Below are 16,413 nucleotides of genomic sequence, written 5' to 3'. Positions count from 1 at the left end.
CCCTATCACAAATTTTCAATCTTCTTTCTCGCATCCCCTCTACTCCAAAGATCCATTAGTCGCTTTTGCTTCCCCACCTCCATATACATTGCCAATATTTGGTATCCTAATGCTACTAGTGTGGCGCACCTATCCTCCCCTCCAACCACCATTACCTACCTTCCTCCAAAGATCTTTCAGTTGCTTTTGATTCCCCACCTCTTTCCTATATATTGCCGAATTTGAAGGTATATTTCGCATCCTATCATTACTAGTGCAGCGCATACCTAATCTCCCTCCCATCACCATCACCTAATTTGGTCCCTATCTTAGTCCTCCTATAAGGACTCCTCAACAACTCGTCTGTATTTAGGTTCGTCATCTTTATCCACTTCCATTGCCCCATGACACTGTATGGATGCACAAACTCCTCCCTAAACTCCCTTCCATGCTAGGTATGCTCATTTCTTAGTCTCACCCCTTTCCACAATAGTTCCATCTGCACTCTCATCTCCTCCAGCACACGTGTGCAATCCATAATGTTCTGATACCCCTTGCTAGGTGTTTCTTCAAACGAGATGCTCCACCGCTCTTTGACGCATGCCCACTGTGGTTGTGCTTGGACCTGTGTTAGTTGGCGGGAAGTGAGTTGTGCTGCCAACTATTATTGGACTGCTTCTCTTTTCCAAATATGCTCGACCAAATTAAACACAGAATATTAGGAACAACAAATAATATCATCTCAAATATTTTCACAATTTTTAATTAATTTAAGAGTAAATATTTAAATAATAAACTTAAAAATTGCAAATATTTCTATAATGTATATAATTTATTAGAACATCGAATGTATTAATTGGTTACACTAAATTTGTTAGACAATGTACAATGTAAGTATCAAAATAAAATATTTTCAAATAATTTTTTGTTAATTTTCTATAAAAATTAAATTGATTTTTGAAAATAAATAAAAGAGTGTGGATTAATTGATAAACAAATATATTAGAAACCAATTTGGTTGTTCGGTGCAATTAAAAAAATATTTTTAAAAAAAATTGATATTTTTAATTAAAATATTTTTTTTTCAAAAATTCTACAAATTTTCATCAATTTGTAGATTAGCATACAAGCAAGCATCCATGATTTTTCCACACTCTAATTTCGGGTCAAATGGTGAAATCAATGGAATTTCAAAATTTTCCCAAATTCCTCCTTTTTTTTTTTACCAAAATCGAAAATTGGAGGTAAAAATGCATGATTTTGCATTTAAAACATGCAAAATCTTGGATCACTAAGTTGGTTCCACCAATTCTAAACTATTTAAACAAGAAAAAACACTTTAAATGAAAAAAACTCATTGGTTGGGTTTCGGCCCGTCTCCACTCTCTGTTCTCGACTTCCCCATCCAAATCCTTTTTTCTCTCCAACAACTCATAAGCAGTGTTTCAAATAGCGCCCGTAGCGTACACTACGTAGCGTAGCGTGGCCGTAGCGCTACGTAGCATCCCAAATAGCGTAAATCCCCTGTAGCGTACGCTACAGGGGTCGTAGCGTACGCTACAGCTACGTAGCATGTAGCGTCCGTAGCGTAAGCTACAATGTATTTTTTTACTATTTTATTCACGTTTTCTTTGTTTCTAATGTTGAGGAATGTGACACTTGTATTGTACTTGATACTTTTAGCCTATGGGATTTTTATTTCTTTTCATAATTGTGCCTTGTGGTTTCAATTAGACATTATTAATTAAAGTGGTCTGCTTAGAAAGTTGTTGATGTGATAATTATTTGATTTGGCTTATATATGTGGATTGGCTTTTGATAAATGATAACTAATAACTTTTTTGAACGTGCTTATAATTGATAAAATGAATCATCTTTTAGGCATTTTTATATTTTTTCCCTTTTTTTCACTATTTATTATATTTGTCCTATTTTTAAATTTAAAAATAGAAGTATCGTGTAGCTTACGCTACACGCTACATATTTTCGCTACATGCTATAGAGGGTTGGGCGCTATGCATCACACTACCGCTATTTAAAACACTGCTCATAAGGACTGGTTGACATACTCGTAGAAATCTATTCTCCCTAAAAAATTTGAGACATGATTTTTTGGCATTTTTTCTTCTTCTTCTTCTTCTTTTTTTTCCCATAAAGGGAGCATTGTCTCTTAGTATCATTGATACATTATTTATTGATGATACTCAGGAGTTTTATATTGCAATATATTCAAAATATAGCAATGTATCAATATATTGTCGATACATAGCGATATCATGCGATATTTTCAACGATACCCCCCGTATTATGTAACGTTGGTGCGCAATACCGGTACTATCAATATTTAAATCATTGACGGAAAGTTTAGCTAAAGGGTGCTTTGGGAGTTAGGGGCTGGACAATTACAAGGTCAGATATTCATTGAACTTTTAGAGATGCCTTGGAGGTAAGACAATAGATCGTCATCATTATCATCATCTAAGCCTTATCCTAACTAATTGGGATAAGCTACACGAATCCTTTCCGCCATTCTACTCTATCTCAAGACCATATCCTCAGTCAAACGATATGTCCTCAAGTCTTTTCTTACTACCTCAAACCATGTCCTTTTAGGCCTTCCCCTTGCCATTTTGAGCCTTCAACTTGAACAAACTCATTCCTTTTGACCAGTGTAGTTTTTGGTCTCCGTCGTAGATGGCCAAACAAGTAAAGATAATAGATAAGGGAAAAAATCATCAGCCCATGAGCAATAGTATGGTTAAAAAGAAATTCCAAGACATATTGGTGAAGAACATGACAAAAGAGTGGAAGGTGGTAGCCAAAATTGGGTTAAAAAAAGAAAGAAAGAAAGACTAATTGCAATATATGCAAAAAAACCCCGCCTAATGTTGAAAATAGTTTTTGGTTGGAAGATCTACAAAACATCTAAGCTTGTCTAAAAAAAGGGAGTTTCTAAAGAAAAAGAAAAAATGCCACTAGGGTAATTCTTAGTTGCCCATAGTCCAAGGGACAGTTTCAAGGAATTTGAGTGTGGGAGTGAGGAAACATTTTCTTCATAATGTTAGCAAGTATAAATGGCCAGAAAGTGGAAGTGGAAGCAAATCTGAAGTGGGAGTGACATTTAGGTGGAAAGTTCCTACAACTAAGAATTAGACTAGAGTTCTCCACTCTTTTATTTTTTATTTTTTTACACACACTCACACCACATGGGCACTTGAACCAATGATCTCAGTGTTGAAACTCATAGAGTGTACCACTGATCCATGAGTAGGACAAAGTTTCAAAAGTGGAAGCCTGAGAACTTCGACAAGAAATGAGATTTCTCTCTTCCTTTTTGGGGTCCTTAATGGTGAAGTCCGTTAATCAAATGTAATATGTTCTCTTCCTTTTTTTGTTGTCACCCTTCGTAATGAATGAAAAAAGTTGAAGGTCATAATGTATCCTTTCCCCACATTTTAAGAGAGGCCAAATGCATAGCCATTACTGTTACCAAGAAAGGGTGTTGAAATAGTGTTTTTTCTTTCTTCTTTTTTGGTGACCCTACCACTCCACTTAATACATTGTGAGTATTTTGTACATATCCTTACAATAAAGTTTAGTTAATAACAAAGCCTTAGCCAAAAGTTATAAAGCTAGCGCAAAATAAGATAAAGTAAAAACTATTAATTCTAGTGCTAAATACAAAACTAAAACTGACAACTTTTCGTTGTAGTTGGGGCAAATGTACTTCATTCATAATGTCACAAGTTTTAAAATGAGTGAGCTGAGATGGATAACTTTCATGTTTTTAGTGGAAGACATAATTTTGAGGAGCTTATGATCATTGTTCGTAGTATCGGTATCATTACATGTATCTTGACCTGGGATACGAAACATGTACTGATATTGCTGATACCCAGATTTTTTTTTTTTTTTTTTTTAAAGATGACGATACCTAGAAATGTGTCGCTGATTGAGGGAAACATGGAGAAAAAGGTGGAATTTTTCAGTAAAACTTCAGGAGATGCTAGAAGACGCATGTTTACATATTTAATAATAATAAATTTCAAAAAAAGAACCATGCATAGTAAGTTTCCATTTAATAAGGGCCTAAACCATGTGTTGTTGTAAAAAACTAGTGCAATAGTAACAAAAATTTATCCATGCTTACATACATACATAGATACATCATCCATCATGCATCCATCCACCCATGCACACATACATTCATACTTCCATGCATTTATGCATTCATACACACCTATCAATCCATTCATGAATGATACTTCTATACATGCATAACACATCCACCATAATACATCCATTCATCCATCCATCAATGAACACATCCACACATAAATATATTATACATTCATCCATACATGCATACAAAATTATAAAATAACATAATTATTTTTTAGAAGTAAACTGAATTTTTTGTAATTTCTTCATAATTTTTAAAACTCTAAAAACCAATTTTTTATTTAAAAAATGTATCACATCAATATCTCTCATCAACATCCATTTATAAATAGAAATAATTAATGAGTTTTTCATGAAACAATTTTACAATCTTTTTAAATAAAACCTTTTTTTTTTTTTTTTGCACTTTTAAAATTTTAAATAATTAAAAAAATTCAAAGATTGAAGAGTAGTCTAAATCTATTCCCCAACTAGATTCCTTTAAAAAAATTAAAAATAATTTTTTTATTTTATTTTTAATTTTTATTTTTTTTGAAGTTTTCATGCAGGGTTTCCCCTTCCCGATTCTACCCCAAAATAAGGGATTTGGTTCATTAAAATTGAAGAGGAGTGGGATTCTCAAAAGAAGAAGAAGAAGAAGAAGAAGAGGAAGAGGAGCGATCAAAATGTACCCCCAACCAACGTTTTAAATATCGACGATATCAGTCGATATATCCCACGATATATCTTGTATACCACCTGTGCGAAATGAAATGCACAAGTAGTGCGATATATCCCACATGTTTGATCCAATGAGCATTATCGTTTTTTGACCATTTTTTTTTTCTTCTATAAATTATGTTAAATTAGTGTCAAATTGTTACAAATTAATGATTTTTCATGTTTGGAAAACATAAAAAATCATGGATTGGGAACTTCAATTTCGAGATTTGGAGGAAAAGGGCCGGGTTGCGGAAAATTGAAAAAAAATCAATGTCTCGCAAATCAGTTGCAATCTGTGTCCAAACATAAAATCAAATATGTATGTAACCTGATCTAGTGATTCTTCTTTTGCTTTTGAATGTATTTCTTGTGTTCCCACACTTCTTCTTACTTTTATAAATTATATGAATAGACTTTGAACATGCTTGCATCAATTCAGTTAGACAACGCATAGATTAGTACCCCATATAAAGAAAACCTATTATATGCACTTGTTTTTTGTAATCTTTTGATTTATAAGTGTTTATTGATGTCTTTTTTAACAATCACTGAAGTTTCATTGAAAAATTCGACCAATTTCCCAATGTTTCCTCATGTTTCCAACAACATCGGTACATTATGCGATACATCCGACATATCCCATGCGATAACTAATATGTATCCGTATCCCGAGGGTGCGATACGTAATGCGATACCGATATTTCGAACACTGCCCCCAACTAGATTCCCTAAAAATTTTCAAAAAAAAAGAAGAAGAAGAAGAAATCCTATTTTCTTGATTTTTTATTTACACATGTTTTAGCCCTTCCTGATTTTTCTCCCAAAATGAGGGATTTGATTATCAAAATTTGACGAGTGGTCGAAATCCACTCCCTAACTAGACCCCCAAATTTTATTTTTTAAAAAAATGCAAATTTTCTATTTTCTCTAATTTTTTATTATATATTTATGCACGTTTTCCTCCTTCCTAAGCTCTAACGGTGATGATATCATCGATACAATCGATGTAAGAAAGATTTTATAAAGAGAAAGTAACGATTTTTGAGTGATACGACGCAATATCGATAAATTGACAATATATTGTTGACAATTTGTTGATACTTGGAAATTTTGGCATTTTCAATAGTTTTTGTATCGCCCGCCTGCCGATTCCAATATTATTGATACTATCAACGATAACTGGAACATTGCTTATGATTGATGCTTTAATATGTTATTTTCCTCTATGGCTACATGAATTGGATTAGAGTAGGTCATGTCAACTACTTTTATATAGACGATCATTCTGAATATTTGTTCCAACATCATGTTTTTAGAGGACCTTTTTGTGATCCTTGTACTTTGACTGTAGCATTTATGTTTAATGATTACAAATCATATTACATTTTGTGTTGGTTTTTCGCAATTAATACACTTTATTAAAATAATATTGTGTGAGATTTTATTTATTTTCATTTCTAGGTGGCCCGCCTACATTGTCTACTACCTTGGTGGGAAGATGCAACTGTTGGCTTTATGGTTAGTGGCGGATATAATGTTATTTCCCAAATAAAACAGGTATATAGGAAATTCTAAGACCCTTCTATTTTGAAATGTGTTAGTATTGAGTAGTGTATATACTTCTTATATAATAATTTTGAATTGAATTACTCAAAAGGCAGGAGGTGCTTGACCACAACTATATTTGTAAGGAAACCCTATCTATGATGTTCACCACACTGAGCCAGTAGGAAGTAAAAAGTTAATATCCGTAGTTATGTGGTGATATTTTGGGTCAATTTGTTTGGAGGCTCTAGAGTAAGGTATTGAATAATCATAACCGTGGTCTAACGGCCACCACTGTCGATGTGGTTCGTAATGGTCATTACCGTCTTTTAGAAAAAAAAAAAAACTTCTATTATGTTGGGTGCTGGCGGATAGTGTGGCAGGTTACTCTTAGGTTATTATTATGGATCGAGTGACGTGATTACATGATCAAATCGGGTGCAAAACATGAAAATTGGTGGCTCGCTCAAATCAACCACACGAGGGGAAGACGAGCCAATTCACCCACCCGATTCGGTGATGATGATGATATGTCGATGTACACAACCTTGCGCAAGCAAGAGAGCAGACCCTCTTCTTGTTGATGAATGAGATACAGGCTTACGTAGGGCACCTTAGATGGGTTATTGGGTGCGGGGAGTCAATACTTTAGCCCATTCTCCTCTTCTCTCTCTTTCTTCTTTATTCCATCTCCTTTTACATTATTTTACATGGTATCAGAACTATTTTGTTTATGATCTTAATCCATCTCTCCCACCTACCCTATCCTTTTGGGCACTCCCATTCCTTTTTTGCTGAAAATCTTTTAAGAAACTTGAGTTTTTTTTTTTTGGTTGTGCCAGGCTTTTGTAATGGTCCATGCATGAGAAGAGGATGAAGTGTTTGTGATCATTGCCTCTCGTGGGATGTGTGAACGTATGGGCTGATTGCCTTCGTCAGATGCCGTGTTCGTGGTTATCAACCCTTGTGATTGGTTGGAATGTGTGGGCTGGTTATTCTCTTCAAGTGTGGTGTCATATCATGTGAAGTGTACAAATTGAGTGTTCATTGGTCACGAAAGGTCAGCCCATGCTCGTATAAGTTTGCGGTATATATTCCAGTCCCTTTTCCCCATGGAAGTGATAAGCGATTCCAAAACCGGATTAATAAATCCATCTGATTTTTTAGGGTTTCAGATAACCTCTATTAAATTAAATGGAACAAACTATCTCTAGTAATCTAAGTCAATTTGAGTATTTTTAACGGAAAAGTGAATATTGAAGTACTTGACTGTAAAGAAACCTTATGCGAGTTCTAGTACATATGAAGATCTGGGAGAATTTTCAAATTATGACATGGTTGTGGAATGGTATGGAATCATCCATCAATGCTAACATAATGTTTTTGGATACTGCAAAGGTGGTGTGGGATGCATGATGAGATATGTATTCATCTGACAAAAACCTCTCTCATGCATACCAATTGTTTGAAGAGATTTTTAGATTTCAACTAGGAGATAAATGATAAATCTCTAGGCAAATATTATTCAAAACTTATGGAATGTGGTAGGAACTAAATGTATACCAACTTAACACTAGGATTTGGAAAAATAATGAAGTAATGTAAAGAGTTCCAAATGGCCAAGCTCTTATTTTGATAGAAATACAAATATGAATCAGTTCGTGCATAGATTTCGGGTGGCAAAGATGTGCCATCTTTGAACATGGTGTTTGCATGCATCTAGCTAGTATCTTTAGGCTCTATAAGTAGAGCCAATGACAGCTCATCTCTAGCACTATTCTCTATACGAGGTTGTAGTGGTGGCTATGGTGGAAGAGGTGGTTATGATGACATGGGAGGTGTTCGTGGCGAGATTCCCAGACCTAAGAAGTTCCTTCATTGTGGGCTTTCCAATCATTTTGTTGAAAATGCTAGGAACTCCATGGGAAGCCTGCATGGACTTATCAAGCTTCACACTGGAGGGAGCAGTGGGCCTCCTTTGGCTAATTTTACACCTACTACTCCATAGGCACATATGACTAGTGAGATGGTTACTTTGAGTTAAGAAGAATTTTCTAAGTTGTTGTATAATCTACAAAATCAGTCTATTCCTTATACTTCTACAACTACTTCCACTCCCACGGAGACATTTATGACCTCATATATAACTTGTTTAGGATCTAAGCCTCATACTCTATGGTTAATTGACTTTGGAACGTCTAACCATATGACAAGTTAGTCTAATGTGTTTTTTGTTTATTTATGGCTCATTAATAGGCTCTTATGTCACTTTGGCAGACGATACCTAATCTAAAAGTATATGGAATGGATACCGTTTATGGAAGTCCATCTCTTTCATTATCCTTTGTTTTATTCGTTCCAAAATTCCCTTTAAGCTTTCTATCTATTAGCAAACTTACCAAATTCTTTAACTGTTGTGTCACTTTATATCCTTCACACCGTGTGTTTCAAGACCTAAAGAGGAAGAGTAAGATTGGTGGAGGACATGAGAATGACTAGCTGCACTATCTTGATCGTGAAGTCGTGGGCACAACAACACAAAAAGACATCTCATCTTATCATTGGCACTGTTGTCTCAATCATCCATCATTGAAGATTCTTGATAATGTTATTCGTTGCCGTTGATGTCATGTCTACAGCGTGATGTGTGCATATTGAGTCAGCATCAGCCTAATACTTTTTCACGTGTTGAGAAGTGTTGTTTAGTTCCTCTCTCTAGTTCATTCAGATGTTTATAGTTTAAAATATCTAGTAAGTTTGAGATTAAGTATTACCATTTGTTGATGTTGTTCGAGATGAAAACTTTATTTAATGAAAGATAGATTTTTACTATTTTATATTTTAAGACTTCTCACATGGAAGCGCAAAATCAATTTAGTTCAAAAGTGTCTGTGTTTTGGTTTGAGAATTCCAAGGAGTACAAATCCCTAGCTTTTAGCCTTTTTTCATATAATAGGAATCCTACATCAGACATCATGCACATACACCCTATAAGAAACGAGGTTGTAGAATAGAAAAATTGTCACCTCCTTGAGATAACTTGTGCTCCGTAATTCACATGAATGTTCTTAAGAGTTTTTGGAGTGATGTAATATTCATAGCATGTTTTTTGATAACTCGATGCCCTCATCTATTTTAAAGGGTCAATTACTTCATTAAATTTTATTCCCAGAAACTCCGATGTTTCCTATACCTCCTAAAGTTTTTTGATGTATTTGTTTTGTCTATCAGTTGGAGCTTGGCTTGAAAACAGTGAATCCAAAAAGGTTTTTCTATGTATTTGAGACAACCCAATGGGGTTGAATATATAGATATTACACTCATCTATAACAGGAAAGGAAAGATATTACAATCATCTATACAAGGTAAGAAGATATACAAGGTAGTATGTGAGCTGTCTAACATCCCCCCTCAAACTAATGCTGGTCATCGACAAGTAATAGTTTGCCAACAAGAAAAGAGTGACGTGCAGATGTGAGGGACTTGGTGAGAATGTCAGCAATCTGATCATGGGATACCACATGTGGAAGAGAAATGAGCCCAGACTGAAATTTCTCGCGGATAAAATGACAGTCAACTTCTATATGCTTCGTCCGTTCATGAAAAACCGGGTTAGAGGCAATCTGAATTGCACTGAGATTATCGACATGGAGTGGAGTAGGATTCTACAGAGGAATGCCCAAGTCGGAAAGAAGTCCACGTAACCAGACAAGCTCACTACACGTAGCGGACATCGCCCGATACTCAGCTTCTGTACTCAATTTGGAAACAATAGTCTGCTTCTTACACTTCCAAGACATGAAAGAAGTGCTAAGAAAAACACAATAGCCAGTGGTAGATTTTCGCGTGAGAGTGCAACCAGTCCAATCAGCATCCGAATAAGCACGAAGTCCAGAGTCGCCGTGGAGGATAAGAACAGAGATCGATCTAGAGTTCCATGTAGATACCGTAGGATGCGCAACACCGCAGTCATATGAAGAGTCCGGGGAGCAGAAACAAACTGAATGACGACCTAAACAGCATAGGCAATATCAAGGCGAGTCATAGTTAAGTAAACCAGACTCCCAACCAAACGGCAGTGTAAGTCGGGCTGTGTAAGTAGATCACCATCGTCACGGCCATATCGAACGTTAAGTTCTAAGGGAGTCTGAACAGTCTTCTGATCCGTCAATGATGCCAAGGCGAGAAGATCCTTGGTATATTTACGCTGGCTGACCAGGATCCCACGGTTGGAACGTGAAAATTCAAGTCCAAGAAAGTATGTGAGATGGCCGAGGTCTTTCATCTTGAAGGATGATTGCAGAACTTCCTTTAAAGCCAAAATACCAGTAGCATCGCTACCAGTCAGGAGGAGGTCGTCAACATAGACCAGAACAATGACAATTCCGTGAGCAGTGGTTCGCAAAAATAAGGATGGGTCATAACCACTTTGAGTAAAGCCAGCACTCGTAACAACATCGTGAAAGCGTTGGAACCATGCCCGAGGTGCCTGTTTGAGGCCATACAGGGCTTTCTTTAGGCGACATACCTTATCGTCAGGGATTAAAGAGCCAGGAGGAGGTTTCAAATATACGGTTTCTTGGAGGTCTCCATGAAGAAATGCATTTTTCACATCCATCTGAGCGAGTGGCCATGAGCGAACAGAAGATATAGCCAGAAGAGTACGAACAGGTTTCATCTTGGCCACGGGAGCAAAAGTCTCATCATAATCAATTCCGTATTCCTGTTTGTATCCTTGAGCGACAAGCCGAGCCTTATATCGATCCAATGATCCATCAGACTTGAGCTTGACAGAATAAATCCATCTGCTACCAATCAGCTGTTGGTCAGCAGGTCGAGTGACAATGTCCCACGTATGATTATCATCCAATGCCGCAAGTTCGTCTGCCATAGCCTTCTTCCAACAATCAAGAGTGGCTGCCTGAGAGTATGAAGTTGGAATAGAAACAGTATCCAGAGTAGCATTCATGGCAGACATAGAGCATATCAAGCGATCAGGCGCTCTATGTTCACGAGCGGAACGTCGTATTGAGGTAGGTTCGGGATCTGCAACAGGTACAGTAGATTCGGGTTGAGTAATAGGTGGTGGATCTGTACGTGGTCGACGTGAGTAAACCTGCAACGGACGAGGGAGAGTTCTTGAGGCAACCGGAATTTCTGGAAAGGCGGTTAAACCAGGAGGGTTTGGAGTGTGCGGAGGAGGAGGAGATGAATGAAAAGCAATGTGTTCAAGAAAGACAACATTTCGTGAAACCCGAACACGACGAGAAACCGGATCATAACACCGAAAACCCTTCTGAGTTTCCCCAAATCCCAAGTACATACATTTGATTGATTTTGGAGATAGTTTGTGACGTTCACGTGAAGCCAGGTGAACATAACAGATACAACCAAAAACACGAAATGTGGAATATGCAGGAGGTAAGCCGTTGAGAACAAAGTATGGAGATTTACTATTCAGAACGTTGGTTAGCATCCGGTTGATCAAGTAGACTGAATATAACATTGCCTCCATCCAGAAAGAACGAGGAACACTCATAACTGTCATCAGGGTGTTGGCAGTTTCAACAATATGATGATTTTTTCGTTCAGCCACCTCGTTCTGTTGTGGAGTATCAGAACAGGTGGTCTGATGAATAATCCCATGACCTTGAAGAAATGTACGAAAATCGGTTGAGAGATATTCCCCCCCTGAGTCAGAACGGAGAGTTTGAACTGGAACCCCAAATTGAGTCTTTACCATAGAGTGAAAGGACTTGAATTTTTCAAAAACCTGTGACTTCGAATGCAGAAAGTAAATCCAAGTGTAACGTGTGAAATCATCAATGAATATAACATAGTATCGTAACCCAGAGAGAGACATAATTGGTGAAGGACCCCAGACATCCGTATGCACAAGTTCAAATATAGAAGATGATTTTGTAGTACTTAGAGAAAAAGGAATACACTTACTTTTTGAAAGACAACAGCAAAAACAAGAATAATTCAAATTATTTTTATTAAGAGAAATATTCCCTAACATGCTAGACGAAATTAACTGAAGTAATCGATCAGAATGTGGATGACCCAAGCGAAAGTGCCACAGTTTCCACAATTTATTTGCCGAACAAATATTTGATGAAGATGGAAAAAAGAAACAATGAGCCGGAGTGACAGATGGATCAAAATCCAGCACGTACAGATGACTATGCCGCCGACCCCTCCCAAGTACCTTCCCCGTTGCCAGATCCTACACAAAACAACAATTGAGAAGAAATATGACTAAGCAGTTATTGGATGTGGTTGACCAACTGAAATTAAATTGGAGGAGAGGTTAGGGACATGAAACACATCACGAAGGGTGAACTGGCGATGAGCAGAAAGAAAGAAAGTCAATGATCCAACAGACTGAATAGGTAGTCTAGTGCCATCCGCAGTAGAAATAGCCTGATTTTTTATGTAAGGACGAATGTCACAAAGATAGGATGCAGCACCAGTCATATGATTGGAAGAAAGTGAATCGAAGAACCATGTAGAAAATGGGGATATACCTGACATACTGGCCGCAGAAAGGGCCTAAACGATTTGTTGGAGCATCGCAGGAGACAAAGGTGATGAAAGACCTTCAGCAAAAACAGTAGATGCAGAATCACTAATAGACGACTCGGAAGAAATAGTGGCAGCAGTAGCAGAAAGAGCACGACCACGGCCACGACCACAACCACCACGTCCACGGCCGAAATAAGATGCATACGCACGTGTACGGCAGTCCTGAATACCATGACCAGTCCGTCGACAATAAGCGCACCATTCTTCGCATTGAGCGACAACATGACCCACCTTGTTACAGCCACGACAAGTCAAAGGAGTGGAACCACAGGTTGCTGTAGTGGTGGACACAGAAAGCACTATATCGGATAATCATGGAGTTGAGGAAGGAAGAGAGAGAACTTTCAGTTGTTGTTCCTCAACCAATAAATCATTAATAATCGAATTTAATGAAGGAGTAGGGCTACGGTTCAAGAGAGCAGCCCGACAATGCTCAAATTCCGGACGTAGCTTCATAAGGAATTGACGAACTTGCGTACTCTCGCGCATAGATTGGAATATTTTAAAGTCATGAGGAAATGGTGGATCCATCATAGCCATCTCTGTCCAAATTGTGACAATTTTGGAGTAAAATAATTGAATACTGTCGTTACCCTGAGTAAGGTTAACGAGATCCTGTTCCAGGCGGTATAACCGGGCCGCATTACTCTGTTGATAAATCGTCTGGAGATGTTCCCACATTGCCTTAGCAGTGCGATGAGGTGTAAGACCAACAGCAATGGACCGATCGACGGAATCAAAAATCTAGGTAATAATCCTTCTATTGTTCATTTCCCAATCAGCTAATTTGTCGGCATCTGTGGAAGTGGGGAGAGGAACGGATCCATCAATTAGTCCCCACAAACCACGACCCTTGAGAAAGTTCTGAAAATGGATGGCCCACAGAGAGTAGTTGGTACCATCAAAACTACAACGTGGGGCCTCTGTACGTGATGAGTTCTTGTCCATTGATCTGAAGTAATGTAAAGCAGACAAGAAGTTGCAGCAGAAGAAGGTCGTAGAAGTACCGTACAGCAGGAGATACCCAAGGAATTGCAGTTTCTGGATCTGGCAAAGGAACTCTGGATCTGGATCTGGAAAAGCAATCAGCAACCTTGATCGGGATCTGGAAAAGCAACTCTGGATCTGGATCTGGAGTATGAAAAACAAGCAGGTGCGTCGAATCTGGAGCAGGGGCGTCAGATCTTGATCTGGAACAGGAAAACCGAGCAGGGACGTTGGATCTGGAGCAGGTGCGCTAGATCTGGAGCAGGGGCGCAGGATCTGGAGCAGGCTGGAGCCGGAAAACCATGCAGGGGCAGCAGGGGGTGGATCGGATCTGGATCTGGAGCAGGCTGGAGCAGCAGGGAGGCCTGACGCAGCAGGGGGCAGGGAGCAGGGAGGCCGGATCTTGCAGCAGGGGGTGACCGGATGCAGCAGGGACGCTGGACGCAGCAGGGAGGCCGGATCTGGCAGCAGGGGGTGGCCGGACGCAGCAGGGATGCCGGATCTGGCAGCAGGGGGTGGCCGGACGCAGCAGGGACGCAGCAGGGAGTGGCCGGATTTGGATCAGTATGGCTCTGATACCATGAAAACAGTGAATCCAAAAAGGTTTTTCTATGTATTTGAGACAACCCAATGGGGTTGAATATATAGATATTATACTCATCTATAACAGGAAAGGAAAGATATTACAATCATCTATACAAGGTAAGAAGATATACAAGGTAGTATGTGAGCTGTCTAACATGGCTATGATAAGTTTGATCCTCAAGTAGTTAAATGTATTTTTCTTGGATATTCTCGCACACAGAGGGGTTATTGTTGTTATACTCCATCACTTCGAAGAAAATATGTATGTGCAGATATTACATTTTTTTAGCCCACCCCGTTCCTCTCAAAAGATAGCAAATCTCTTAATATGGAACCTATTCCCATACCCGTTGTGATCAACAAAGACATCCAATCTCCATCATCTACTGCCTCTTCCATTCCGAGCCATACTGATCATTGTGTTTTTGTTCAGAAATGTATCTCAAGTCTCATTGTGCTTGTAGTGTATGAGGATGATTTGTTGTTACTAGAGTCTAGAGGCAATGAAAAGGATATTGAAGAACTATAGAAGTATCATCAACAACATTTTCTCACAAAAGATTTGGGTCATCTTCAATACTTCTTGGTATAGAAGTGGCTAGATCTAAAGAAAGAGTTATCTAAACAGAAATGCGTTCTGGATTTACTCATGAAGATAGATCTTCTTGGGACCAAGGCATTTGACACTCAAATGGATCCTAATCACTAGCTTGTAAGTGATCAAGAAAATGCAATGGGGAATCCGGGGAGGTATAGAAGATTGGTTTAAAAATTTATTTCTATTACTCAACCAAACATATCTTATGCATTGAGTGTGGTAAGTCAATTTATGAGTTCTCCAAGAGCACCTCACATCAATTAATAATTATTGATATTTACATTAAGAGATGGAAGAAAGGGAGCGAATTAATAGGTATCCAAAAATGATGTGTTAGAATTGAATTCAAAAGATAAGAAAACAATGTTATTTAGTAATAAATTGATGGGAGAAGGAAAGTGGAATATTAAGAAAGAAGCAAATGTTATATGGAATGAGATGGCTTAGTGCATTAGGAAAGTGGCAAAAGATGTTTTAAGAGTATTTAGAGGGAAAAGCCAATCATATAAGGAAACTTAATGGTGGAATATCGATATACAAAAAGCTATTCATGAGAAATGTTCATGTTTCAAAGCCTAGCCTGGCAAGGGACTAAAAATGATGAAAATATTAAATAATATAGAAATGCCAAAAAGATTGCTAAGAAAGTAGTGAGGCTAAATGTAAGGTTTATGATGATCAATACAATAGATTGGGGACAAGAGAAGGTGAGAAAGATAACTTCAAACTTGCAAAAATAAGAGAGAAAATGTAGGGACCTAGATTATATTAGATGCATTAAGAGCGATAACTAGAGGGCACTTGTAAAAGATAATGAGATCAATGAAAGATGATGTTATTTTCAGAACTTGTTAATGTCAACCATTTTGAGTGCATAAGGATAGAAGGAACCATAAATTCAAATGATGTTAGATGAGGTTTGGAATTGCATGGGAGATAATGGTTATTTTGGTTCACAAAGTTGTTCAACAAGATTGTAAGATTGAAGAAAATGCTAGACGAATGAAGGAAAGTACCATGCTACCTATTTATAAGAACAAAGGAGACATGCAAAGCTCCATTAACTATCGTGGGATTAAACTTTTGAGTCATACTATGAAACTTTCAAAGAGAGTGATTGAGCAAAAACTAAGGAGTAAGAGGGATGTGTTGGAAAATCAATTTTGTTTCATGCTTGAGAGGTTTATCGTTGAAGCTATTGTCCTGCTTAGACTATTAATGGAGAAATATATATATATATATATATA

The 16,413-nt window shown here is 37.7% G+C and overlaps 1 protein-coding gene across 2 annotated transcripts in view; it reads left to right on the top strand.

Moving 5' to 3' along the window:
• The window catches only part of LOC131219334 (alpha/beta hydrolase domain-containing protein VTE7), a 47,915-nt gene that overhangs the window by 26,099 nt on the left and 5,403 nt on the right, over positions 1-16,413 (top strand). Inside the window, exon 8 of one of the 2 annotated variants that reach the window (XM_058214414.1) lies at positions 6,325-6,420. The exons of the other annotated variant lie outside the window; for it this stretch is intronic. Coding sequence (XP_058070397.1) covers positions 6,325-6,420 — 96 coding nt within the window. The remainder of the gene's footprint in view (positions 1-6,324; positions 6,421-16,413) is intronic. 2 annotated transcript variants of the gene reach the window in all.

The sequence above is a fragment of the Magnolia sinica genome, chromosome 11 (genome assembly GCF_029962835.1).
Source record: "Magnolia sinica isolate HGM2019 chromosome 11, MsV1, whole genome shotgun sequence".
NCBI lineage: Eukaryota > Viridiplantae > Streptophyta > Magnoliopsida > Magnoliales > Magnoliaceae > Magnolia > Magnolia sinica.
The sequence above is the reverse complement of the archived record's forward strand: the minus strand, read 5'-3'. Positions and strand labels throughout refer to the sequence as shown.